We start from the raw sequence: 27,433 nt of genomic DNA, 5'->3' as shown, positions 1-27,433 counted from the left end.
TAAGTACCCAGAAGCAAGCTTTCCTATTCTGCCAGTTAAGGTTAAAAAATGTCCTAATAGGTCATAGGCAGCTGTATGAATGCACATAACCCTGCTTTAAATGTATCAAAAGTTTTATTCCTTACCTCTTTGTTGTGTTTCTTTATAAAGGTGATCTCTCTTTGTATTGTGAAACTACCAACGAACATTTTAAATTAGTTTCACAATCTAAGGTGTCCCTGCTTATTTATAAGTATAATGAATGATTTGCTTTATTTTATGTTGCTACAGGAATATTGAAGTCCTTTTGTTAAAACATGTCAGGTTTCATCTTTCTCACGATGCTGCTCATCCTTGCCCCCGTATATGGGCAGCAGTCTGGCATTTTAAATGAGAGGTTTAAAATGTATCAAGTAATATGACTTGGAAAGAAGCCCAGACTTTCTGCAGGAACCACCACACTGACCTGGCAACTATCAGAAGTAAACAGGAAAATTCTGCAATACGTTCTTTTGATGGTTGGATCGGATTATATCACAAGAACCAAAAAAATGGTTGGAAATGGTCCAGAGGTGATAGGAATGCAACTTTCTTCGATTGGGTAGTTGATGGTAAGTACAAATTAGCTTGGGAGGGTGTATCTGAAATTAATGATATTTATTTTCCAAAAGTAGGGCTGTTAAAATCAAACTTTTGAGTATATATTCTGTCCAATAAATATTTGTTCCTAAGTCACGGACATTTTTATACAGTTTATATATTTGTATCCTGAAGATTTGACCAAGCGTGTTCAAAAAATATACCCCACAGTAATTGTTTATGTTATATTTTTTTAAATGTGCGCGTCCCGCCCTCCTTTATAAAAATGCCGCCCCGGCTGCCGGGTTTGCCCGTGCAGTGTTGTCAACTCAGCGACCCTGTCACTATATTTAGCAACTTTTCAGACCCCTCAAGCAACTCACGACAAAATCTAGCAACTTTTCTGGTGTCACTGGCGGCTTTTGGAGACTCTTATGTGAAAGCACGTGTCATTCCTACTCTTGTCCTCCAGCGGCAGGTGCTGCCGTGGGGCGCCCCCTCCGTCCCAACCCCGTTCTTCTCCTTCCACAGGAAGCGCTGCAGTCAGAGCCACAGCATTTTTACCGAGCGAGCGGGATGTAAATGTAAAATGTTATTTGGTCTAAAATAAATAACTACATTTGAAATGTTTTATCTTAAATAGCGGCATTTGATTCACACAGCAAGAGTCACTTAATCAACTTGTCCATTGTGTTTTCCTCTCTAAGAAAATGATTTGAAGGCTCCTTAGTGGACCACAAGGGAAAAAAGAAAAAGTAAAAAAAAGTGACCTCAAAAATGCACTTAAAGGGGAACACCTTTTTATTTTTACATTGGCCCATTGATTTGACGTTATTACATCATGTTCTACTCACCCATATTAGTTTTGTGTCATTTGGAGCTGTTCTGAAGAGATATTCCATTAGGTTATATACAAGTAACGTCTTCCTATGGGCAACAACTTGAAAGCACAAACTCTCCTAAAATCCTGTGGGAAACACTGAGATCATATGTATTGTGCAACTAGTTAGTTCTATTATTTAACTATGTGTTAGAAAAGTAACCAGTCTCATTAACCAAATAATCTAGAACAGACATAGGCAAACTACGGCCCCCGGGCCGTATACGGCCCGTTAGGCTTTTTAATCCGGCCCGCCGAACTTGTCCAAATTGCCCTATTTTCACGACTGTAAGGCGCACATAAACGTCTTTTTTTTTTTTTTCCTCAAAATCTGCGGTGCGCCCTATGTGTGTTGTAACTGCGACTTTTGAGACCACCATGCACCATGCAGAACTCCTCATCTCCTCATTGAGGAGATGATGAAAGCGTGGCTGAGGGAGGTGAATGTAAGGAGACAAGGTGTTTTTTTCCACTCATCACCATCTCTGGTAATCTGTGTCTCCATGCGTGCCCATCTCACAGCTGATGTGAAAAACATGGTGAAACAAATGAACGCTGTGCTCGCTGTTATTCAACCGCTTGACATCGGTGTGAACCGGACGCAGCAGGCGCAGCAGAAGCAGCGAGTTTACATGCAAAGTCAATGGTTGACGCGCGTATAGGCGCAGCAAAAGGTCCCGCAGCGCGTTTTGAGCAGCAGGCGCTGCACGTCGGGAGCGTTTATCTGACGCGCCGGAAACGCGCTGCTGCTGCTCGAGACGGAAAAATTGAAGTTTTGCTGCTGGAAGCGCCGCATCAACCAATCAGAGAAGCTGATCTGGGAGCTGACAGCGAGACAGACACAGCGCTCTGATGACAAATGATATTACGGCAAATGAAAAAGGCTGGATGGATGAGGAGATGATGAAAGCGTGGCTGAGGCAGGTGTATGTGAGGAGACCAAGTGGTTTTTTCCACGCATCACCAACGCTGTTAATCTGTGCCTGAATGAACCCTGTGCTTGCCGTTATCCCGGGCGGTCTGACAAAGAAACTTCAACCGCTCGATATCGGTATACACCGGCCGTTCAAAGTAAGGCTGCAAGCGGCGTGGGAGCGATGGATGACCGACGGAGACCACAGTTTCACGAAAAGTGGAAGGCAGCGCCGCGCAAGTTACCCCACAGTTTGCGGATGGATTGTAGATGCTTGGACTAACGTGTCTGCTGGCACGGTTGTTCAAGCTTTCGCAAAAGCTGGCATTATTTCTGAGGAGCCGCCCGGCACGGAAACTGACTCTGACAGCGAAGAAGGGGAAATTGGCATGTCTGATTTAGCACAGCTGTTTAATTCAGAAACAGGGGATGATGACTTTGATGGGGTTGATTAATACTTTGTAATAAATACTTGAATAAAGCACAATCCTACTCAGTTTTGCTCCCGCTCTATTTTTCTACCTGAAAACTTAATTCAACAGCAGCCTCTTCACCGCGGTGGCTGCCAGGTGTTTTTTCATCTAAATAATCTAAATCTTGCAGCTATATTTGATGTGATCAGTGGGAATAAAGTAGTTTTAATATGTTTTTAAGTGAGAAAGTCCACCTGAAAACTTAATAATTGCAGTCAGTTCATCCAGATTATCATCATGCCTATACTATGTCTGTCAGAGGCGCTCAGACCCCCACGTACCAGCGGTACACCGACAGTAGGAATCCCTTCAACAGCAGCCTCTAGGCTGGGCAGCATCCGGGTTCACCGCGGCGGCTGGCAGGTGTTTTTCATCTAAATAATTTAAACTGCAGGCACCAGGATACCGGTAATAAAAGCGAACATATTCTGTCGGCAGGTTTCAAAATTTTAAATTAATTTAGGAGTGATCACAGCGCTGTGTCATCAGCGATGTGTCTGTCTCAAGGCCAGCACGTAGGTTTGATCAATACTTTGTAATAAATAAATGAATAAAGCACAATCATACTCAGTTTTGCTCCCGCTCTATTTTTAAATATGCAGTAGAGGTATTTAAATGTAGTAGAGGACATGTACCTGAAAACCCTATAGTCCGGTGCGCCTTATGTGTGTGTTAAATACAGAAATGGGACACATAACTGAGACTGCGCCTTTTAGTACGGTGCGCCTTATGGTCGTGAAAATTGTCTGTTTTTTTTTATACATTTCAATCCCAAGGTTTAATTAATGACATTGCTTGTCCAAATGCTCCTGGCCCGGCCCTTCTGTCAAATTTTAGAACCCATTCTGGCCCGCAAGTCAAAAAGTTTGCCCACCCCTGATCTAGAATCTCTCAAACTGTCATGTCTGGCTGAACAAGGGTTCTGACACAAACATTTTAAGGATATCATTTTCGCTGAACCATTAAGCCTAAATGAGATACTATTCCAAAGTGGGATATATAATTAAAATGCATTAAATCTCAGAATAGTACAGATGTATCCAACGATTTTAGCTATATGAATGTTTACAACAATTATTCATACATCACTGATGACATTATTTTTCCATAAGTTCAGAAGTTTATAGTGATTAAATTTTTTTTCTCATGTCCTCTAGATCCAGATAATGGCGTTCAATTCTGTGGCTATAAAACAAAGTATGGAACGCAGGATGAGGGGAAATGGAGAGATTGGGAGTGCGACAAGAAATATAATGTCATATGTTATGATGAGTATCTTGTTCTGGTGAAGGAGAATAAGACATGGGAGGAGGCATTAGAACACTGCAGAGCTCTTGATAGTGTAAACAGATTTAACCTGGCCACCCTGCTCACTCAATATGACCTCAGCTATGCGCAAGAGCTAGCCCAAAATGCTACTACTGATGAGGTGGGCTGTTTTTCTCCGATGCACTTCTGTTTTTGACTAGTTGATTTTGTGTTTTAATGTGAATCTCTCTGCTTTACCTTAATAGATTTGGACAGGACTACGTTACCTAGGTGATGAGTGGTTCTGGGTGGGTGGAGAATCTATGCTGGACGCCCAGAACCCTGGTAGATGCCCAGTTAACAGGTGTGGCGTTCTGGACAAGAACGGGACATCCTTTAGGACCAGAGACTGCAGCCAGAAAAGAAACTTTTTCTGTTACTATTAATCTTAAACTACTTAAAGTTAACAATATTTTATCTTGAAAACCTAGAAATTAATAATTGTGCAAAACAACTTTTATAGACAAAATTTCTTAAATCTTATCTGCTCACTTTTTTCAGTAGAAAATCTTGAAAATTTAAAGTTACTCCCTCAAACATTTCTATATAAATCTCTGTCATAACAAACTGTAGCACCTTCCCAAAGTAGCACCCTGAAATTTAGTTTGAAAATTATTTTTCAATTATCTTTGCTTAACGACTGAATAGCTGGTCTTATTTATTGAGTTTTCCTGTTCATTAGGCCTACTCATATTTCCAATGAACTGAACTTCTTTTGTTAGATAGCATTGTTCATTTTTATTGCTACTTTGCAGTTTTCCAAAAACTTCTTCTGTTTCCACAGTGGTGCTCACACACACAAGAACTCGCTCTCATTGCCCCCCAGTGGACAGCAGCAGTACAACATGTGTATAAACAGAACGTGACAGAGTACAGAACTTGCAACGTAAATTAGAGAGACATGAACACAAAACGTAGAATAACTGAGATGAGTTAAAATTAGGACATATTCTAACATTATCTGATCCTAATGTGTACAGCTCAATGGGAAAAATGAATTCCTTAACGTAAGAAAAAATATCACAGGGTAGAGATGAAACAAGATTTTTTTAAATATTTTTTTAGATAAAATAATCCCTGCTTTTTCTTGTCCTAAAAAGGGTTTAACAATTCGCCCTGAGAGTTTAAAAGACTCAGTAATCTCTGTAGCTGCCTAACAACCAACTAACTTTCATTAATGCAGCTCCTTGTGGAGCTTTGAACAGAGCTGTACTCCACACCCTTTTTCTAAAGCATGACTCATCCAGTTAAAGTTTAAAAATAAGACAGGGCTTAAACCCTTTACAGTGTGGGAGCTCAATATGTTAGCAACTCCAGTCAAAATGTGGGATGACAGATACCTGAGACCGGTACCATGAAGATGGATTAATTCTTTACGACGATAGTAGCCATGGTAACTTAGTCGGGAAAAAATGACATGCCTGTTCATTGAAGACCTGATTTAGTTCAAAGGGAAAAATAACTTTAAAAAAACAATATAACAAGAAAAGAACTTGACAGCCAAAAAAAAAAAGCAGTTAAAACACAATATGTTCTTGACAAATTGAATTGTTTTTAATTAACCTATTTTTCTTTTTCGTCCTTTTTGAAATATCAACCTTTTACTATTCTGTATTTTTTTTTTTTCCATTATAGATCTCATACACCACTGGCATTCTCTTGTTTTTGTGTAATTTTTGTGGCTTCAGCTTCTAGCTTTGTGGTAACCCACACATTATTGAATTAAAAAGTCAATTTAACTAGATGAAATTATGTTTCTGTGTTTTATTTTATTACTGTGTTTATATTTGCAATATCTGTCTATAAATCTAGATGCTCCTTTCTGCTCCTTAATGCAGACAAAACAAAAGTTATAATCTTTGGTCCAGAATCTCTGAAAAAGAAACTGATTAGTCAGTCACTTCTTTTGGATGGAATTAAATTGATCTCAGATAATAAAGTTAACATGTTTGTGTTATTTTTGATCTGGTCCTGTCATTTAAATCCCATACCCAAGAGGTTTCTACTATTTCCTTTGTAATTTGCAGAATATTGCAAAAATTTGACAAAAATATATAAATTATCCTGTCGAGTGGTGATGCTGAGAAACTAGTCCATGCATTTGTTACTTCAAGGCTGGACTATTGTAATTCTTTAATTCAATTCAGTTTATTTCTATAGCACCAATTCACAACACATGTCATCTCAAGGTACTTTACAGTTCAACCAGATCATACAGTCAAATTGATTCAAAGTTTTCTATCTAAGGAAAACCAGTTGATTGCATTGACTCATTGACTCAAATACAATCCCTCACACTAAGCATGCTTGTAGCGACAGTGGAGAGGAAAAACTCCCATTTAACAGGAAGAAACCTCCAGTAGAACCAGGCTCAGTGCGAGCGGCCATCTGCGGAGGCCGACTGGGGTTCAAGGAGACGGAAGCAGAGACACAAAAAGCAGCTGTAAAAGGTGGCCCCATCCAGGAAACACACAGCCAGGCAGACGAGCACTGAGCCAGCTCCCATGTCAGAGGATGACACAGGTAGTCCACAAACTGTAGTTAAAAGCCTTCAGCTGATCCAAAATGCTGCAGCCAGAGTTCTGATGAAAATTAAAAAGAGAGATCATATCTCTCCTATCCTGGCTTCTCTTCATTGGCTTCTTGTTAAATCAAGAATAGAATTTAAAATCCTCCTTCTCACATATAAAGCCTTAAATGGCCAAGCTCCATCTTATATCAGAGATCATTCCTCATTGTTAGAATAATTGTAAATAGATGTATCTGTGTAGTGTTATCATGCATAAAGCTGTGTGCTATGTGCATGTTTTCATAGCCACCTTTTCTGAAGTAAACTGTGATTTGTGAACTTGCTTTTGGGGAGGGTGTGGTTGATTTACGAGCAGCACTTAAACTTTGACTGAACCCTGAGATTTAGAGGACATGTTTGCTGAGACTGCAAGTCTGAGTTCCTTATGTGTCCCCCCCGTGTAGTCTCAGGTGGGACCACTGATTCCAATATACAGGTGCTGGTCATAAAATTAGAATATCATGAAAAAGAAGATTGATTTCAGTAATTCCATTTAAAAAGTGAAACTTGTATATTATATTCATACATTACATACAAACTCATATATTTCAGATGTTTATTTTGTTTAATTTTGATGATTACAAATGACAACAAATGAAAATCTCAAATTCATCATATCAGAAAATTAGAATATTACTGAAGACCAATAAAAACAAAGGATTTATAGAAATGTTGGCCAACTGAAAAGTATGAACATGAAAAGTATGAGCATGTACAGCACTCAGTATTTAGTTGGGCCTCCTTTGGCCTGTATTACTGCAGCAATGCGGCGTGGCATGGAGTCGATCAGTCTGTGGCACTGCTCAGGTGTTATGATAGCCCAGGTTGCTCTAATAGTGGCTTTTAGCTCTTCTGAATTGTTGGGTCTGGTGTATTGCATCTTCTTCTTCACAATACCCCATAGATTTTCTATGGGGTTAAGGTCAGGAGAGTTTGCTGGCCAATTAAGAACAGGGATACCATGGTCCTTCAACCAGGTACTGGTAGCTTTGGCACTGTGTGCAGGTGCCAAGTCCTGTTGGAAAATGAAATCTGCATCTCCAAAAAGTTGGTCAGCTGCAGGAAGCATGAAGTGCTCTAAAACTTCCTGGTATGTGGCTGCGTTGACCCTGGACCTCAGAAAACACAATGGACCAACACCAGCAGATGACATGGCACCCCAAACCATCACTGACTGTGGAAACTTTACACTGGACTTCAAGCAACGTGGATGAAGTGCCTCTCTTCTTTTCCTCCAGACTCTGGGACCTTGATTTCCAAAGGAAATGCAAAATTTACTTTCATCAGAGAACATGACTTTGGACCACTCACCAGCAGTCCAGTCCTGTTTCTCTTTAGCCCAGGCAAGACGCTTCTGACGCTGTCTGTGGTTCAAGAGTGGCTTGACACAAGGAATGCGACAGCAGAAACCCACGTCTTTCATACGTCTGTGTGTGGTGGTTCTTGAAGCACTCACTCCAGCTGCAGTCCACTCTTTGTGAATCTCCCCCACATTTTTGAATGGGTTTTGTTTCACAATCCTCTCCAGGGTGCGGTTATCTCTCTTGCTTGTACACTTTTTTCGACCACATCTTTTCCTTCCCTTCGCCTCTCTATTAATGTGCTTGGACACTGAGCTCTGTGAACAGCCAGCCTCTTTAGCGATGACCTTTTGTGTCTTGCCCTCCTTGTGCAAGGTGTCGATGGTCGTCTTTTGGACAACTGTCAAGTCAGCAGTCTTCCCCATGATTGTGTAGCCTATAGAACTAGACTGAAAGACCATTTAAAGGCTTTTGCAGGTGGTTTGAGTTAATTAGCTGATTAGAGTGTGGCACCAGGGGCCATCAATTTTGAACCTTTTCACAATATTCTAATTTTCTGATATGATGAATTTGAGATTTTCATTTGTTGTCATTTGTAATCATCAAAATTAAACAAAATAAACATCTGAAATATATGAGTTTGTAGGTAATGTATGAATATAATATACAAGTTTCACTTTTTAAATGGAATTACTGAAATCAATCTACTTTTTCATGATATTCTAATTTTATGACCAGCACCTGTATAGCCAGGAGAACGCTGGGACTGCAGACTGAGGTGGAGATTGTAAACTCTGCTGTCTCTTCCAACTCTCCTCGTGAGGAAACTAAATTAATTGTCTCTGTGCCTGCTTTCTTTCCCTGTATGTATGTATGAATGATGTTTTAGGTGCTTAGACCTGACATTAATATTCCTAACAAAGCACTTAACTCTAAATCTACAGGTTAGTGCTTCCTGGAATTTCTAAAAGTAGAATGGGAGACAGATCTTTTAGTTATCAGGCTCCTCTCCTGTGGAACCAACTATCAGTTTTAGTCCCTGAGGCAGACACCCTGTCTACTTTTAAGGGTAGGCTTAAAACTTTACTTTTTAATAAAGCTTGTAGTTAGAGTGGCTCAGGTTATCCTGAGCTATCTCTATAGTTATGCTGCTATAGGTTTAGACTTTTGGCGCATATAGGGACCCCCAGTTCATCATTCTGCTTCATTCTATCTGTATTCCCCCACTCTGCAGAATCTGTCAGTTGAGTCACTAACGTTCTGCTCTCTCTGTTTTTTCTCATAGTAGCTTTGCCTCATCTGTTCCTGTTTGGCTATGACAGCATCCTGGAGAGAAATATCAGCTGTGCTGCTGCCTTCAACACCTATAGATGTTCGAGATTGGCCTGTTTTCCAGTGTAGTCCTGTTTCTCTGAGTGTGACTGGCTGGATGTGCGCTCTTCATCCTCTGACGTGGGAGTTGGCTCACAGCTCATCTGCCTGGCTGTGTGTTTCCTGGATGGGGCCGCCTTTTGCAGTTGCTTTTTGTATCTCTACTTTTTCTATGTCTGCTTCTGTCTCCTTGAACCTCATGCGGCCTCGACAGATGGCAGAGTCTGGTTCTGCTGGAGGTTTCTTCCTGTTAAAAGGGTGTTTTTCCTCTCCACTCTCGCTAAAAGCATGCTTAGTGTGGGTCAATGAGTCAATGCAATCAAATTGTTTTCATTAAATAGAAAACTTTGAATCAATTTTACTGTATGATCTGGTGAACTGTAAAGTGCATTGAGATGAAGTGTTGTAAATTGGCGCTATTTAACAGGCACATGTGAAAAGGCACATGACTCAGTACTTGGCAGAGCCCAAAGGGAATTATAGTAGAAGAGCCAGAGACCAACTACAGGTTGGCATAGTAATCAAACAAGTGCTGCTAAAGCATACTTACAAATTCTGGACTGCGTTGAATGGCTATAACAAGGCATATGTCTTATTCACACATGAACAAAGTCCTTGAAACAGCAAAACATCAATATGACATACAATGGAGGACATCCTGGAAGTCCATTTAAACTGGATTTCTCAAGTTTATAAGTGTCCGATATACATAACAAAATGCATTTCCTACTCTTCTGCAGTGGTTTGAACCCCAATGTATTCTGGATTGTGTGTGTGTGTACTAAGAAAAAAGCAAAAAAGTTAATACAAATAAACCTTTCTACTAATTGAAGGAATCCTAATATTTTACCTACATATTTTTTCGAACTTTAAATTTAGTCTTTAATAATTATAGATTTTTAAGACAATAGCTAAATAGAGCTAATTGGAAATCTTTTTCAAGTCGCTTTTTTTAATGCGTGTAAAATTGGTGTATGAGCATTCATGTGGATATAGCATTAGTAACATTAGCTGTGAACGTGGATGATTTATTATTATTTTCTGGTTTACAAAATAGGTTAAACGTTACACAGGTACACTTACTGACTGCCTGCTAGTGTCCCTTATTGTTGGAACCTTCTCTTTTGGTGGAACAGAGGCATTAGCGGTGATAGCGAGACAGTCTATTGTCTATTCCAGGATAGACATCTATATTATTATTATAATGAGTTTGGGCCTCTGTAAACATTTACTTAGCTAAAAGCATAATCAGTAACTACTGCAGATGAAAAACACAAATGCACTGCAAATACATTAATGTGCAACAAAAACAAAATATATTGTAATAACAAGTTATCTTTAGGTTCGTTTAGGGGCTGATAATTACTCTAGTTTTGTGTTAGTCACATGAGCTACAAGCTGTTTTAATAAAACACTCATTTTAAGGAGAAACTTAATCATGATGAGAGAAAATGCACTAAAATCGGACTAAAGGCAGTACCTCATACAACAGCAACGTACCAAAACAATCATCATTGGGATTGCAATGGTCGTCATGTTTGCTGTGCTGTAAATGCCAGTTTGCTGCTGTCAATCAACCATGAGCCCTGCAGGTTCCGCTTTCCTCCAGGCATAGCTTCTGATGAGGGATTTTAAGATGTTATATATGGGACGGCAATACAACTATTCAGTGAAATAGGTTGTAACTTTAATGTTTAAAGAAAAGGTTCAATGGTAAAATTTAATTTTCTGTCATCCTTTTTTCAGTGGATCTGTTTATGGACTGGTGTAGAGAGACTCCCCCCTATGATCTGGAGCACCTCTGTTATGTGGTGCTTCTGTGTGTTTGGTGTATTTGTGTGTTAGCAACATATGTGTGCTTCCAGCATATTTGCACTTTGCCCTCTGTGTTTTTAGTGATTGCTGGTTTTCTTTTTCAACTCTCTTTGTTTAAGAAATCCCCTTGTGGAGCAGTGGGCTGCCATTGTACGGCACCAGAATGTGTAGGACTTAAACTCAGATCGTCTGAGACCCAAGCGCAATGCTCTGACCACTAGGCCACCACTGAATAGACTTAATTTTAAGACTTATTTCAGTGTTACAATAGAGAAGGCTTTTGTTTCTTTACCAAATTAGACTTTCTAAGAATAAGGCATTATAGATTTTTGATCCATAAGAGAAAAAATTCCACTCTAAAAACCCTAATATTTACTGATAAACAGATTTTGAGGAAACAATACAGTCACAGGCACTACATCGAATGTGGAATTGGATCTAAAGTGAAAATTCTGCAGAATATAAATGAAAAGTATAAAAAGAACCCTGATTTCTTGTCTGCTTCAACAGAGCTGCTGTTGGAAAGCTTGCCTTTGAGGGGAGAACTAATTTAGAGAAAAAAATTTAAATTATAGAAGTTACTGAGCATATATATGATGTAAAATTTCTAATACCAGATGAGCTGGAAATATTACTCTCGAAAAAGGCAGTAGTGACCCAGACGATAGTTAAAATTATACCACCATGGAAAACATCCAAGCTGTTAAGAATCATTTTAATATTTTATAGTTAAATCCCAAGGGTTTCCCCTGAAAAAATAAATTTAGGCAGTTAATATTTTGAGCCCTGCATTGTGTATCACCCCCTTTAATCATCTGAAAACATACTAATTAGCAATTATGAGGGTGGCTAAGACAGGTAGGCAGTACAAGCAGAACTCCCCACAGAGTCATGGTGTCTTTAACACAACTCAAGGGCTGGTTATACTCCCCACAGCAGTGTGTCGCAGTGAGCTTGATGCAGACATTTTTGATTTATGCTCAATTTTGAAGCGTGGTCAGTGCTATGTTATATTCCACACAACAAGGCAAGAGGTACAATCATGAACTAGCCATGGATCTAGATACAGCTGAGGAAGTGGGGGCCGGTTTGTAAGACAACGGAGGGATAGTAGGGCGAGAAGGAGTGGGGATCGAGGTGGAAAAAGGGTCCCAGCGCTCTAGTGCACCTCGCTCTTCTAGCTGATCCAACTTCTCGAGTTGTTTTCCGCAATTGCTGTCATACAAACAAAACAAGCTGGCAAGCGGATGTAGATTTAACCAATCCAGTAATTCCCAAATATTTGATATTTCCTGATTGCAATTGTAGACCTGAGGGATACTGTAGAGAGTAATTAATTGGTAGTACTATAGATTTAGACCAATTTATAGAGTAATCTGAGACTTTTGAGAAACATTCTGGTAATCTAAGTACTTCAGAGAGGTAAGTTTGATTTTTGGAGATAAAGTAATACATCATCTGCATAAAGACATGTTTTATGCTCTATTTTCATGTATTTTATAAATTTACCCACATTAATAGTATGTCTGATTGTAGCAGCTAGAGGCTCAATAAAAATGGAAAATTGTGAGGGGGAGATCCCTGCCTGGTGCCCATCTGGAGACTAAAGCTGGAAGATGTGTAATTATTTTTCCTGACACCGGCTGTTGGGAAGCTGTTGGGAAAATATTTTTAACCAATTTATAAAGGAATTGCCAAAGCCAAATTTAGTAGTAGCGAATAAAAATTTCCAGTTCACTCTATCAAATGCTTTTTCTGCATCTAAAGACAAAAAGTTTATTTTGTTTTTCAATATATTTGTTTAATTCTAGTTTTATTTTACGGATTTTACCTAATTTTCCGTCATCTAGCAAGCTTTCTATTAACTTAATTTTTTCCTCTAATTCCTGGGTAGTTTTTTGTTCTAACTTTTTTATTAGATGAGACTGAAATTATTTTACCTCTCATTAATGCATTCCCTGCTTCCCACAGTATAGATGCTGATTTTCCTGGTAAATCATTGCACTCCAAGTATGATGCCCATTCCTCCTTGAAAATTTTAAGAAATTCTTCATCTTTAAGCAGTGATGTATTAAATCTTCAGCTCTTGTTTTGTGGGGCTATTTCTTTATTTATTAGGGTTAAAGTAACAGGAGCATGATCATTGACAGCAATAGGATGGATTAAAGCATCCGAGACGTCAGACAGCAGTGAGCTGCTGATTAAGAAATAGTCCAAACGAGAGTAGGAATGATGGACATTATAAAAGAAAGTGTATTCCTTACTGTTAGGATGTAGAGATGTCCATGCATCGCAAATACCAAAATTACTCATGTATTGTTTAACTACATTTAATGATTGCCAACTGCGCTGAATCCCTGTTGTATTCAACCATGCTTTAAAAGTGCGAGGAAAAGTTTGTGGAAGAATGAGGGGTCGTCAACATTTGGACTATACATGCTGACAAGACATAACTTTTGCTTATGAATCGATATTTAAATTATAATTAATCTGCCTTTGGGATCTATAATTTGGTCTAATATTGTAAAGCTGACGTTTTTGTGGATTAAAATTGCTACTCCTCTCTGTCTAGAGTTATAGCAGGCTGCAAACACATCAGAGAACTCAGGGGAGTTAAGATCACTTACAGTTGTCGCTGATTTATGTGTTTCTTGCAAAAAGACAACATCTGCATTTAATCTTTTAAGCTGGTTAAAAATCTTAAACTTTTTCACTCTGGTGGCAGCTCCATGCACATTCCATGTCACAAACCTTACATTCACCATAGGTGTGAGTGAGAAGCTGAAAAGTACATGCCTTTGAATAAATAGTTATACCTAGACCCAGGTAGCATCAAACCATGTGATTGTGTGGACCACAGGGAAGAAGCAGACGAACAAGAAAAAGGGGGACCGAGAATTAAGAAAGTGCAATGAGTGAGAAAAGGTGAAATAAAAAGGACCCCAGCCCATGCTTCCTGTACCAAGCTGTGACTAATAGCCATAGCTACCGTGCCAACGTGTATGGCTATTAGTTCTATACACATTTATCAGGTGTCACATGCTTTAAATCCACCTGTTGTGATCTTCTGATCCCTGAACAACTGGCTATTAATATATAGTTTGTCAACTGCTATTGTCACTCTGACGCCTTCAGCAATGTATTTCTTCCTGATTGGGAATAACAACCACATATGATCTAGTATTTCCTTTGGAAACTGGTCATTAATGCTGAAATCTGTTCCTCTCAGCTCTCTTCCTCCACTCCTGACCTGCTCTTTTTGTTTGTAATGTTCAAACTTAGCTACGATTGGTCTATGAAGGGTTTTATTATGCTTCTTACCTCCAAGCCGGTGAACACGATTTAAGGCGATGTTTTTTACCTGGTCCACTTGGTCCTATTGTCATCTCAGGATCCTCCTCCTTCCTGCGAAGACGAGGTTGTCTCTCATGCTCCAGGACTGAATGTCCAGAATGGATTCTTTTATCTTTCTATTTTTGACTGACAGCTGGATCATCCCCTAGGTGAGTTTAGTGACTTGCCCCTTCACCACTTGATTCTCGACGGTAACGGAGGCTAGCTGTGCTTGGCTGTATTCCAGTGACTCTCTCAGGGCTTGAAACTCTTTATGAAGGTCTTCTACCATGGCGAGGCGAGCTTCCGGGCTGGTTAGCTTTTTGTCGATGGATTCCAGGACTTCGCTGTAGCTCCTCTCTGGAGAAAAAGTAGAAGCACCACTGGTTGAGCTAGATTGACAACGTTTGGTAGAATGTGTCGCTGAAGATGCAGAATTCCTAGGCTTCCCCATTACGATGCTGTCAAAACACTCGTCCAGGTAGCTCACCAGGCTTGTCAAGGTCTCTTCTTCCAGTTTGTTCCCTCGAAAAATATGGCACAATTGTTAAAGTTTGAACCTGACTTGGTTTAACTTTCAATTATTTGCTTGTACTTACCTGAATGGATTTCTTTTGAATTACATGTATGTCACCATTTTACTTACGCACAGCTCTCCCGAGATCTCAGATGCTCATTCTGCTCAGCCAGCACTGGTTTGAAATAATACGTTTCACAGTACACAACCATAAAAAAAATAAATAAAAATTAAAAAAATTAACAGTCAAAAAACTTTGTTGGCATATTGTTCTTACAGTTTGAAGTTTGTACTCCCCTGCCCACCTTTTGCTGTACATTTTTATGTACAGCTCAGTGTACTGAGCAACAGGGCTCAGTATACTTTACATACTTTCTAAAAAGGCAAGACACAAACGGTGTAATATACTTGTTAGGATTCCAGTTTGTTGCGCTTGTTTTTGCTCTTTTGCTGTTTCACCGTGCACCCACTAGATGGTGCCATTGTCCTCTGCTGGTCTGGAGGTTGTTCCTGTTCTTCCAACAGAACAAGAACTGCCCTCCAACAAACCAAGCCTTCTACAGACCAAGCCTCCACAAACGGGATCTCAGAATACCTTCCCTACAACCACAGTGAGTCCAAGAAACCTTGTATTCAGAGCTTCGGACAGTTTTCCCACAGTCTTTGAACTCACCACTCTGATCCTCTCCTAGAGCTCCTAGATGCCGTGCAAGCCGTCCAAAGCCTAAGTCCAAAATAGAACCTTATAGGTATCATAGAAGAATCCAAGCCGAGGTGAGTATCACGGTCCAAGTCCCGTAACCAACAAAGTCCAAGAAGTCATACCAAAAATCACACTCAGTAGAGCAGACAGGAAAAAGGCAAAAAAAACAAAAATCCATAGACAGAAAACAGGTCAGAATAAAAGAGACAAAAACACCTAATTGAATGCTAGAATTAATCACACAGAAACAGCTTGAACAAACTGGCGCTGATGGCAGGAAAGCAAACAGCATAAATAACTGAGGGTACCAGTTGAATGAGATCTGCGATAATCAGCCGCAGGGCCAATTAGACAGGTGAGCAGGGGCAGATGGCAAAAGCCAACCATCAGCACCAATATTATGACTCATAGTCAAACCTTTATATAAAATACCTGTAGTTCTTTTTTGTTGACAGGGTTTTGAGCCACTGGTGTAGAAAATGACAGTTTTTGTCATGTTGGGTTCAAGGCGTCTAACCCACATGCAGAAACCACTCTTAAGACAGGGGAAAAGTTAAATGATTTATTTACAATGATTACAATGAAAGATGAAGCACGGTTCTGGGTTCTTCGGACTGGTCTCGGGAGGAAAACCACTGAGGAGGACAGAGCAGTTAGAATAGATCCAGGAAATTAGCAGTTTACTGATGATGGGGACAAATAACTGCTCCGAGAGGATTCAGATCAGCAGAGGGGGAACCTTGTAATTCCAGAGGCTAGTTGGCAGGCAGAGAGCTGAGGCAGAGACTGAGTGAAGGCAGGCAGATTCCAGGCAGAGATTTCTTTCTCCAGAGTTTCTGGTTTCCAGGAAAGTCAGGATCTGTGAGGCAGAGAGAAACAGGGTCAGACAGGTTCACTAAATCAGGGTCTTAGATCAGGCAGGCTGGCCCGGGTTTTGCTAACCATTACTGGCAAACACTCTGGCAGGGAAGTGTCAGCCTCCTCCTCCTTAAATAGGTCCTCTGATGAGGAGACAAGAAACAGGTGTGTAGGAGTGAGCTCATGCCCTCAGGAGGAAGGTCTCAGGCGCCCTCTGGTGGAGAAAGTGGACAAGCCTCCAGATCCCAACAGTTTTCTTTTCTTTGTTTGTTTTGATTCTTACAGCACAATTCCCATATTTTAGTCAAGCTTAATTGTACATTCTAAGATTAATTTTAAATTCCTTTAATTTTTTTTTTTTTTTTTGCTGGTTACAAGGTCTTCCCCACTCTATCTCAATATGTGTTGTTTCATCTTTATACGTCCTTCCACTCTCTCTGGTCAGCGCACCACCCCAAAAAATAAAGGTAATTTTTGGGAGGATCCTAAAATGTAGAATGACTGCCTTTGGGGATCAAGCAGGCAGCTTTTGAATCTCTTTTATCTACCTATATATTTTCCTTGGATTCTGACACAATCTGAGGTGTTGATTTCTAGCTTAATTTAAGATAATTTTGTGTAGTCTTAAATTAGGCAAGTACAATTAATTTTATTTATATAGTACAATTGACAACAGATCTTATCTATACAGGCACTATACCATCAGAATCAGAAATACTTTAATAATCCCAGAGGTAAATTACAGAGGCATTTCAATCAGATTATCCAACCATATTGCTTAAAAGTGTTCTATATAGGCTGATTGCATCCAGTCACTGAATTTACGTGAATGAATAAGCATGTAGCAACAGTAGACATTTACTTGCATTGTGCCGTTGACTCAACTGCTATCCCTCATACTGAGAATGCATGCACATTCAGCACATAACAGGAAGAAACCACAAGCATAATCAGGCTCAGTGTGACTGGCCTTCTTTCATAGCGGAGTGGGGGTTTGAGGAGACAGAAGCTACAATACAAAATAAACATAGAAGCTTTGATCCATAAATACTTTCTATGTTAGAAAATGTAATGGTAAATTTAATTAAATTCAGTTAATTTATATAGTACTATATCAAGGCCCTTTACAGAGACAATTTAACAAGGTCACACAGTCAGATTGGTTAAAAGTTTTCTATATAAGGAAAACCAGCTGACTGCATTGACTCAAATGCAATCCCTCACACCAAGCATGCTTGTATTTGCAGTGGAGAGGAAACTCACCTTTAACAGGAAGAAACCTCCAGCCAGTGGTGACCAGCCAATAGAGGGCACTAGAGCACCACGCCACCCGTCCAATGATATTGATCTTCAATAGAAAAGATAGGAAAGATTTAGCTTCCACTAAACATAGAAAATTATAACAAAGATGTATGACTGTATACTAAGAGCACACCCTGCTGCTCTCCAGGGAGCACCGCCATGGCAGGCTGGACCACACGGTGCCTAGCTGTGGAGATCCAGTGAACAGCCACAGCCAGCTAGCTTTCTCTGCCCGTATTTTGCTTCTACTAAACATCAAAAGTAATAAAAAAGATATATGACTGTATATTGGGGGGTTAGTGTTAACTAACCAGTCTAACGATAAAGTTGAAAAAAAAGAGTTGGTTTTACATCCAGCTTCTTCTTTCAGCCTGTTCCAATGAACAAACTCTTTTCCAAGATCAACTCTTGTTTTTTTCTTGCACACCATCACTTTCACTTTTTCTCTTTTAAGCCTCCTCAGAAGGTTTAAACTTTACTTTGCCTCAAACATAATCAGTAGTAGAGCAGACAGAAAAATGGCAGACAAAAAGCCTTAACTCCATGACTATATAAGAGCCTGTGGCTGTAAAGTGATACAGGCCACAAGACCTGGCCAACGACGGTCCATCTTATCCTTATTTGAATATGCCGTATATCAAGAGGGTAGCTCTGCTGAAAGCATTGATAGTTTAAACCGCTGTATATTGGCCTGAGGAATCATTTAGAATAACTCTTTGGGCCTCAAAGTCCGCTGTGTGCCTTTAATGAGCGAAGTTGGATCTGATTTTTTTAAATTAATATATTTTTCCTATATTTGAACAAAATGTTTTCAACAAAGTTATTTTGATAATCTAGCAGTTATTTGCTGAATGGGATCAGATTACTTAATTATTCCATTTGTTGTGGTGATTTTTTGAGGGATTCACCTTGATATTTATAAACTGTCAAACATTTGAAATGGTTGGCAGGGGGGAGTGTTAGCCTAGTGGTTAGAGTCACGTGTGCTCTGAGAAGAATTTAAGTACCCGGTTCTATCGACACAGACTGTAATTTGGGTCCCTGAACAAGACCCTTACCCCTCCCCGGGCACCACACAATGAAATTGCCAGAATTGGCAAGTTTGCCACTGGCGCCTTGTTCTTTTTACAGATGAGAGCAGGTTCAGCCTGAACAAATGTGACAGACATGAAAGGGGCTGGAGAAGCCGTGGAAAACGTTATGCTGCCTGTAACATCGTTCAGCATGACCGGTTTGATGGTGGGTCAGGAGCTGTCCAGGAGCTCAGTGATGCCCTGGTCCAGATCTGGGAGGAGCTACTCCAGGACGCCATCCGTCGTGTCATTAGGAGCATGCCCCGACGTTGTCAGGCTTGCATACACGCACATGGGGGCCATACAAATTCTTGAATATCATTTTGAGTTGCTGCACTGAAATTTCAGAAAAATGGACTAGCCTGCAGCATAATTTTTTCACTGTAATTTTTGGGGTGTCTTTGAATTCAGCCCTCTGTAGGTTATTAATTTCCATCAAATGATGTGGCTTTGATCTTGATGCTTTTTTTCCTAACACATTACCCAGTCCATATCAGTATAAATAAACAGCATGGTTTTTCTTCCCCCATTGAGATCTGATTTGTTTTTAAAGTGTTCCTTTAATTTTTTTTTAAGCAGTGTAGTATAAGAGATACAATAAAGTAACCCCTTCATACTATTGCTGAAGTATAAGTAGTATTATTCAATCTGACATGTATACCGTGGTAGCTGACAATAAGAATATGGGTTTTCTGTATTGAAGAGAATCTCTAAGCACCTGGAGCCAAGCACCTTTAGTTGTTTGTGAGAGTTCACTTTTCCATGTAAAGTTTATCCAAAGGAAAAATGCTAAATAGTGGTTGTGAAGAGCCAAAGACATGCCCCTCCAGAGCACCGAGGCAGGCACTGGGGGACCCAAAGCCCAAGACACCCAAAGGGACCCCAAGAGCAGAGGGGGCAACCCAGGAAAATCTGTCCCCCCACCAAGGGACAAGAGATAGCACCCGAGGCCCCAGAGTGCCAGGCCCCGTGGAGCAGCCTCCAGAAATATACCAGCACCCGCCCGGGCACCCACCCCAAAACTCCAAGCACCATTGGTGCACCTGCGAGCCCAAGCGCCAGCCAGCAGAGGGGGTAGGATTTGGGGAATGGGCTCCGCACTTAGCAGAGACTTCAGATGTTCTTGGGAGAGGGAGCAGTTCAGACCCAAACCTGAGAGGTAAAAAAAAACAGTCCAATCACGCCTTCCCACGCTAGTGCCCCCACTCGAAACACACATACTCTGTGAAGAGAAAAAAAAATGCAGACGCTCATTCACACATAACACTCACATCCAATAATCCCAGGGCCAAGGACCTGGCGGCACCGGTGGCCAGTCCCTGGATTACCGGAATACCCAATAAGTGTACCTCAAATCCGGATATGTCACCGCCACACTAACCCATCTAGCTCCTGCTACGGACCCGTACGGACCCGGCCCCACCCCCCACACTCGAACCAGACAGCCCCCCAAATAATTTATATGGCAAATTCCTCCCCCTCCCCCCTTCGGGGAGAGCAGAAATGACAGCCTCCACTGGCAGGCCACCGAGGCCCCGCAACAGCCCCAAGCCATGACCACATACCAGGCAGCCCGCTCTTCCTAAAGGCCCCAGAGACAGGGATTCAGACACAAAGCCCTTCAAACATCCACATCCCCCACACCAACCCCACCACCCCCTACAAAAATGTAATCTCTCCACAACATTAACATTCAAACCACTCACCACGCAAACGATAGACAATCAGGCTGGGATCATTCCCACTCCCTCCCCTTCCCCCACTAGCAGAGTGCAAACCCCTGAAGGGGTAATCATCTGCCATAACATTGTAACATTGAACACCTTTAAAGGTAATATTACACAAACACAAAGGGGGTCTTTTGGGGGTTTTGCTATTTAGTGTCTGCTTCAATGAAGACACAAAAAGACAGGTCGGACAACTGACGCCTGCGCCACCCCGGGCTAAAACGCAACAAACAAACAATCATATGATCTTTATGCCTGAGTATTATGAACTTCAAAACCACCCAATCAAATTAATCCCATATTGTCCAAATTCTGAAAAGAACAAGTGTCTCTCAAAAACTGCGTTTCCCCCCCCAAAAATACTACAAATTCGGTGTCCAAAAAATATCTCTGATATCTCTGTGTATTCGGTCAATGTCCCGCACAAAACAAGAAAAAGTTCAAAAAGCAAAATCGTTGGGGCCCATATAAAATATGTTGCAGCAGTCAAATTTATAAGGCATAGGTCTCACCGGCGTGTTTTCCTCCTCCTGTGTGAGAGATTGTATTTGAGTCAATGAGTCAATGCAATCAACTGGTTTTCCTTAGATAGAAAACTTTGTATCAATTTGACTGTATGATCTGGTTGAACTGTAAAGTGCCTTGAGATGACATGTGTTGTGAATCTGGCGCTATATAAATAAACTGAATTGAATTGAATCCTGTCATCACCAGCCGCAGGTCCTCCAGGATGTCCTCCTGATCACTCCAGCCAACCAAACTTCAACTTCTTTACTATGAATCCCAGGGATGAGATGATCTGCCTGTCTTCCCCGTTTTACAAGAATTGTCTCTTTCATCTGGAGAAGCACCTGACGCAAACTGCCAGCATTATCTATACACCACACTATACACAACAATCAACACATAAATAATCTCCCTTCCCCCCAGTTTCTGTAAACAAGATGTTTTTCATAGTGTAGAAATATGTAAATTTTCTACACATAAACAAGATATCCTTGTTTTAATTATTAAAGATCGCTGTAGAGATAATCATTTATCCTTCATAAAAAAAAGATTGTTAGTGTCAACTCACCCTGACAACGTTACAAGACGTTGATGACCATGCCCCCCTACCAACTCAACAGGCCCTGAGGTCCCCCAGCACACCAGAGGCCCCGGAGGGCTGGACAACCGGGTATACACCGGCCCAAACCCCAGGCAGCATACCCCACAGAACCCGAACCCCCGACGCACCACAGGGAAACCCGCCTGAGGGCAACACTTACCAGGGACCCCAGACCCCCGGACTCACCAGAGGCAGCTCAGCTACCAGGCCAGTAATCCACGTCCATCGCCACCGAACCCCCCATTGTTGAAATGAGAAAATAGCACTGGCAGAAGCAGGGCTGTGTTGACATTTCTTCGAAAAGCCTATCCTGTAATATATTTGCAGAGGCACAATACATAGTTAGACTAACACTAGATTGTTTTTATAACCAATGTAAACATTAAGGGTGTTCATTTTGCATGTAACAGCCATCTGCTTATTCCCCTTATTATATTTATTTATTTATTTATTTTTTGCTCACACATGCATGCGCTAAAGTATCTAGCCTGGGGCAAAGTCCTGCAAATATTAGATCCCAAAAATGTCCCAGTTTCTTCACTATATGCAGGTTTAAAGGCAGATGATTGATTTGACAAATTGAGGCATGCCTGTACAGCACATATGTGGCCGCTAGATGGCAGAATAGTTCTTTCAGAACATCATTCTTGTATCCATAGGCCTTAGTAGGATAGTCTGTATATGGAAGACCCCTCCAATGTCTTCCAAATGGGTCTGACATGAATATGCTTCAACCGTCTGCAGAGTTGACTATAGTTTAGATGGGGGATACTTGAGACATTATTTGCTTTTTTATCAAATGCACTTTATCACATTAAAGAACTGCCTTCATACTCAGTATAATGCTTTTAATGTAGTAAAATTTCAACAGTCAATAATATTCATTATCAAAGACTGGGGGAAAAATATATGGCATATTTGGAGCCTGGTACAACTAAAGTACCCACTCTTGAAACTTGACAGCAATCTACATTTGCAAATGTAATAAAAAATGTATACATCATCTTAAATTTCAGTTTCAGTCTGGCCTTAGAGCTCTTCATAGCACTGAAACCGCTCTGGTGAAGGTTGCTCATGATATTTTCATGGCCTCAAATAATGGACTTGTATCTGTGCTCGTCCTGTTGGATCTCAGTGCTGCATTTGATACAGTTAACCAAAATATTCTTTTAGAAAGACTTAAATATTTTGTTGGAATTACAAGAACATCACTAGACTGGTTTAAATCGGATCTATCTGATCGTTATCAGTTTGTTCACGTTAATAACAAATATTCCTCATGCTCAAGGTTACCTGTGGAGTACCACAGGGATCGGTGCTAGGACCAATTCTCTTTACTTTATATATGCTCCCAATCGGAAGAGCTATTAGACAGCATGGGATTAATTTTCCCTGTTATGCTGATGATACCCAGCTATATATGTCTATAAATCCAGATGAAGCTAACCCATTACATAGATTACAGGTGTGTCTTGAAGACATAAAAACCTGGATGACTCTTAACTTTCTCATTTTGAATACAGACAAAACAGAAGTTATAGTCTTTGGAACAGTCTTTGAAAAAGAAGCTGATTTGTCAGTCACTTCATTTGGATGGGATTAAGCTGATTTCAGATAATAAAGTAAAATATCTCGGTGTTGTTTTTGATCAGGACCTATCATTTCAATCCCATATTAAAGAGGTTTCTAGAATTTCCTCATTTCATCTGAGGAATATTGCAAAAATAAGAAATATCCTGTCCAGGGTTGATGCTGAGAAACTAGTCCATGCATTTTGTTACGTCAAGGCTGGACTATTGTAATTCTTTACTATCAGGAAGTCCACAAACAGTAGTTAATAGTCTTCAGCTGATCCAAAATGCTGCAGCCAGAGTTCTGATGAAAATTAAAAAGAGAGATCATATCTCTCCTATCCTGGCTTCTCTTCATTGGCTTCCTGTTAAATCCAGAATAGAATTCAAAATCCTCCTTCTCGCATATAAAGCCTTAAATGGCCAAGCTCCATCTAATATCAGAGACCTGATTTTTCCTTATGTTCCTAACAGAGCACTTCGCTCTCAGTCTGCAGGATTACTAGTGGTTCCTAGAATTTCTAAAATTAGAATGGGAGGCAGATTTATTAGTTATCAGCAGTGTTGGGCACATTACTTTGAAAAAGTAATTAGTTATGGTTACTAGTTACTCCCAAAAATTAACTGAGTTACTCCACAATAAAAGTAATTAGTTATTAACTATTGCGTTACTTTTGCGTTTCTCGCCCCGTAACCCTCACCACCCGGCCCCCACCTTCTCACAGTGTGTTTCAAAAGCCAGCTGAATAGAGTGGACGACAAAGATAAGTACCTGCAGAGAGTTTTGGATTTACTGCAACTCAAAGTAAATGACATCGGGGGGGAACGCTATCTGACAGGCTTCTAAACCCTGTCAGATAGCGTTCCTCCTGTGTAACATGGGAGGAACGATATCTGATTGGCCTATAAACCCCGTCAGATAGCATTCCCCCCGTGTTAAGAAGAGGGGAACACTATGTGACGGGCTTCTAAACCCTGTCAGATAGCGTTCCCCCTGTCTAACATGGGGGGAACGCTATCTAACAGGCCTATAAATCCCAACAGATAGAGTTGGCTCAGGGATGCTGGCATCCTTCACAGAAGCCTTCCCTTTCCTCTGTCTAGTGAAGACAGCAGAGAGAAATCCTCCACTTCATACAATTGCACCGTATCAAAACAATCATCATTGTGATTGCCCTGATTGCCATGTTTAAGTTGTGTTAAGGCCAGTTTGCTCCTAGCAATAAAGCATCATGCCTTATGATGAAGGATTTTCAGATATTATAGAAGGGATGGAAGTACAACTATGCAGTGAACTTTTAGCCTTTAAGAAACGTTCAACGGTAAAATTACATTTTCTTTTTTTCCCTCCTTTTTGCAGTGAAACTGTTTATGGACTGGTGTCAAGAGCAGGTAAAATAAGTATTGAACACAAACCAGTTTTCTCAGTAAATATATTTCTAGAGGTGCTATTGATGTGACATTTTCACCAGATGTCAGTAACAATTCATGCAATCCACACATACAAAGAAACCACACAATACATGTCCAGAAATGAAGTTATGTGTAATAACGTGGAATGGTAAAGGGAAACAGCGTTGGACACATGATAAAAGGGAGGTGCAAAAAAAGGCAAGGGAAGCCAAGACCCCAGCCAAAATCTCTCAGTAATTAGAAAGAAATCCTGCCCCTTGTCAGTGAAAGTTCATATGAGCTGGTTCAGTCCCAAATGATGGCCTATAAAAATGTATTTCTGGTATCACACAAGAAACATCTCATGATGGGTAAAATAAAGAGCCTTCTCAAGACCTTCACAACCTTATAGTTGCAGATCATAGTGATGACATTGGTTACAGAAGGATTCCTAAACCTTTTAATATTCCACTGAGCTCTGTTCGGACCATAATGCAGAAGTGGAAATAACATCAGTTCACCATGCACAATCAGGTGTTCTTCTGATGATTTCTGACAGAGGAGAAAAAAGAATTATCTGAAGAGTTTTTCAACAGCCAAAGAGCAATTGTGGAGAGCTTCAGAAAGACATGCAATTAGCAGGTACAATTCAACCTCCATGGCCTGTATGCACGCTCACCATGCAAGACTATGTTTGCTTAAGAAAAAGCATGTTAAAACTTGTTTTAAGTTTTCTGCACAACATTTAGACAAGCCTGTAAAATACAGGGAGAATATAGTCTGGACAGATGAAACCAAAACTGAACTCTTTAGATGCCATAATATATATATCATATCATGTTTGGGGCTCAAAAACACCATACCAACAATGACGTTTGGAGTTGGGCACCTCATGGCGTGGGGCTGATTTTCAGCATTACTGGCAAACTTCAAATATTTGAAGAAAAGATTAATGGAAAATTTACTGGGACATTCTCAATAAAATCTGCTTTCATAGACCAGGATGATGAAGATGAAATGTGTGTGAACATTTCAGCAAGACAATGACCCTAAACACACAGCCAGGTAAACTCTCAGTTGATTTCAGGGAAAGAAAATAAAGCTGCTAGAATGGCCCAGCTGGTCACCTGACTTGAATAAAAAGGAAAATCTATGGAAAGAACTACAGATCAGAGTTCACAGAAGAGGCCCATGAAACCTTCAACATTCGAAGACTGTGTGGAAGAATGGACAAAAATCACACTTAAGCAATGCATGCAACTAACTTCTCCATACAGGAGGCATCTTGCAGCTGTATGTCTGTCCCTATATTCTGAACTGAATGTTACAGTACCAGGTTACATCCCCAATGTCATAGAGACTCAGTGTTTGACATTGGCAAGTTTCTATATCCAAGAGGGATTTGGTGAGCACAAGCCTCAGTAAGTTCAGTGACCTTAAAGGCTTCAGAGCTTGGATGTCTGCATTTGTTAATGCAAACTAAGAACTAGAGCTGTCAGCAAGCAAAGAGCTTTATCTTCTCCCAAAGTGGCTTGAGAGGGAGTCAGCAGAAAATGTGAAGACAATGTGCCTTCTGCACATTAGTTATCCCGAAGCAGCTCTAAAGAAAGCCTGCAACACGTTGTATGAGTGCTACACTGTATCAGAAGTGATTGAACGTTTATTGATTAAATTACTTGATGCATTTCGCAGAGTGGCCAGCAGGAACTACAACAAACAAAGAGAGCTGGGAGATCTTTTGTTGGAACCCCAGGCAGCAAAAACAAAAATTGTCGCCTGGGTATTTTCTTGGATTCAAATTCATGAATATAGCTTGAGGAATTAATCCAGCCATAGAAAAGTTTCCCAACAATCTACAGAATTAATGAATAACAGAGGGTTGAAGATTTAAGAGAGAGCATTATGGTTGCTTCTCACCATTCTATTAGGCTTCATTTGTGTGTAATGAATCCCGTACCAGAAATGATCCCAGTTTCGCCGTTCTCAGCATTTCTCCACCTACAGTAAAAGCTAAGTCATTTGTGCAATACACAGCTGCAAATATAACCTTCTGTTCCCTGTCTCTTTGTTTTTAATTGTGCAAACTGTCCTTCATTCGTTTTCTGCATTGTGTTTAAAGATGGTCAGGAGACAGGATGAATGAAAACAGGTTGTTTATCTATATTTAAAAGAAAAATACAAAATCAGCAGGGCTCAGACTCGTCACCAAAGAAACAGCACCTCATGCTCATCATCCAAAGACTGGCTACAGTCTACAATTTACAAAGAAATAAAATATATGCCTATATTTAAAAGCAAAATACAAAATCAGCAGGGCTCAGGCTCAGACTCGTCACAGTAACAGTAATACAACAAATATATCAAAGTGCCCTCAGTGAACCTATCTCGTGCTCATCATCCAAAGATTGCCTAAGAGTTCCCTGGGTACACTCTACTTATCACAGCCAACTAGTAGAAGGGGGTGCTATTTCTCCCCATTATACCTGAACCCAATAGATGTACTGTATAACAAGTGGAATCCTCTGCATGTTAAACGCTGTTACACAAAACTTCCTGTAAGCGTGCAAAAAACAGACTTAGAAGAGGGACATAGCTCTGCTGTTCCTATCAAGCTCCATCCATGCCCATTCTCCTTTACATAAAGCATCTAAATCAAGGGTT

At 40.4% G+C, this 27,433-nt stretch overlaps 1 protein-coding gene across 1 annotated transcript in view; it reads left to right on the top strand.

Moving 5' to 3' along the window:
- Positions 1 to 283: 283 nt before the first annotated feature.
- LOC119797425 (putative C-type lectin domain family 20 member A) overlaps positions 284 to 27,433 on the top strand; it is a 56,937-nt gene continuing 29,787 nt past the window's right edge. The window contains exon 1 of the mRNA XM_038306490.1: positions 284 to 590. Coding sequence (XP_038162418.1) covers positions 398 to 590 — 193 coding nt within the window. The 5' untranslated portion in view covers positions 284 to 397. The remainder of the gene's footprint in view (positions 591 to 27,433) is intronic.

This window comes from Cyprinodon tularosa, unplaced genomic scaffold (genome assembly GCF_016077235.1).
Source record: "Cyprinodon tularosa strain WSP-4 unplaced genomic scaffold, ASM1607723v1 ctg582, whole genome shotgun sequence".
NCBI lineage: Eukaryota > Metazoa > Chordata > Actinopteri > Cyprinodontiformes > Cyprinodontidae > Cyprinodon > Cyprinodon tularosa.
This window is presented reverse-complemented; position numbering and strand designations above follow the sequence as displayed.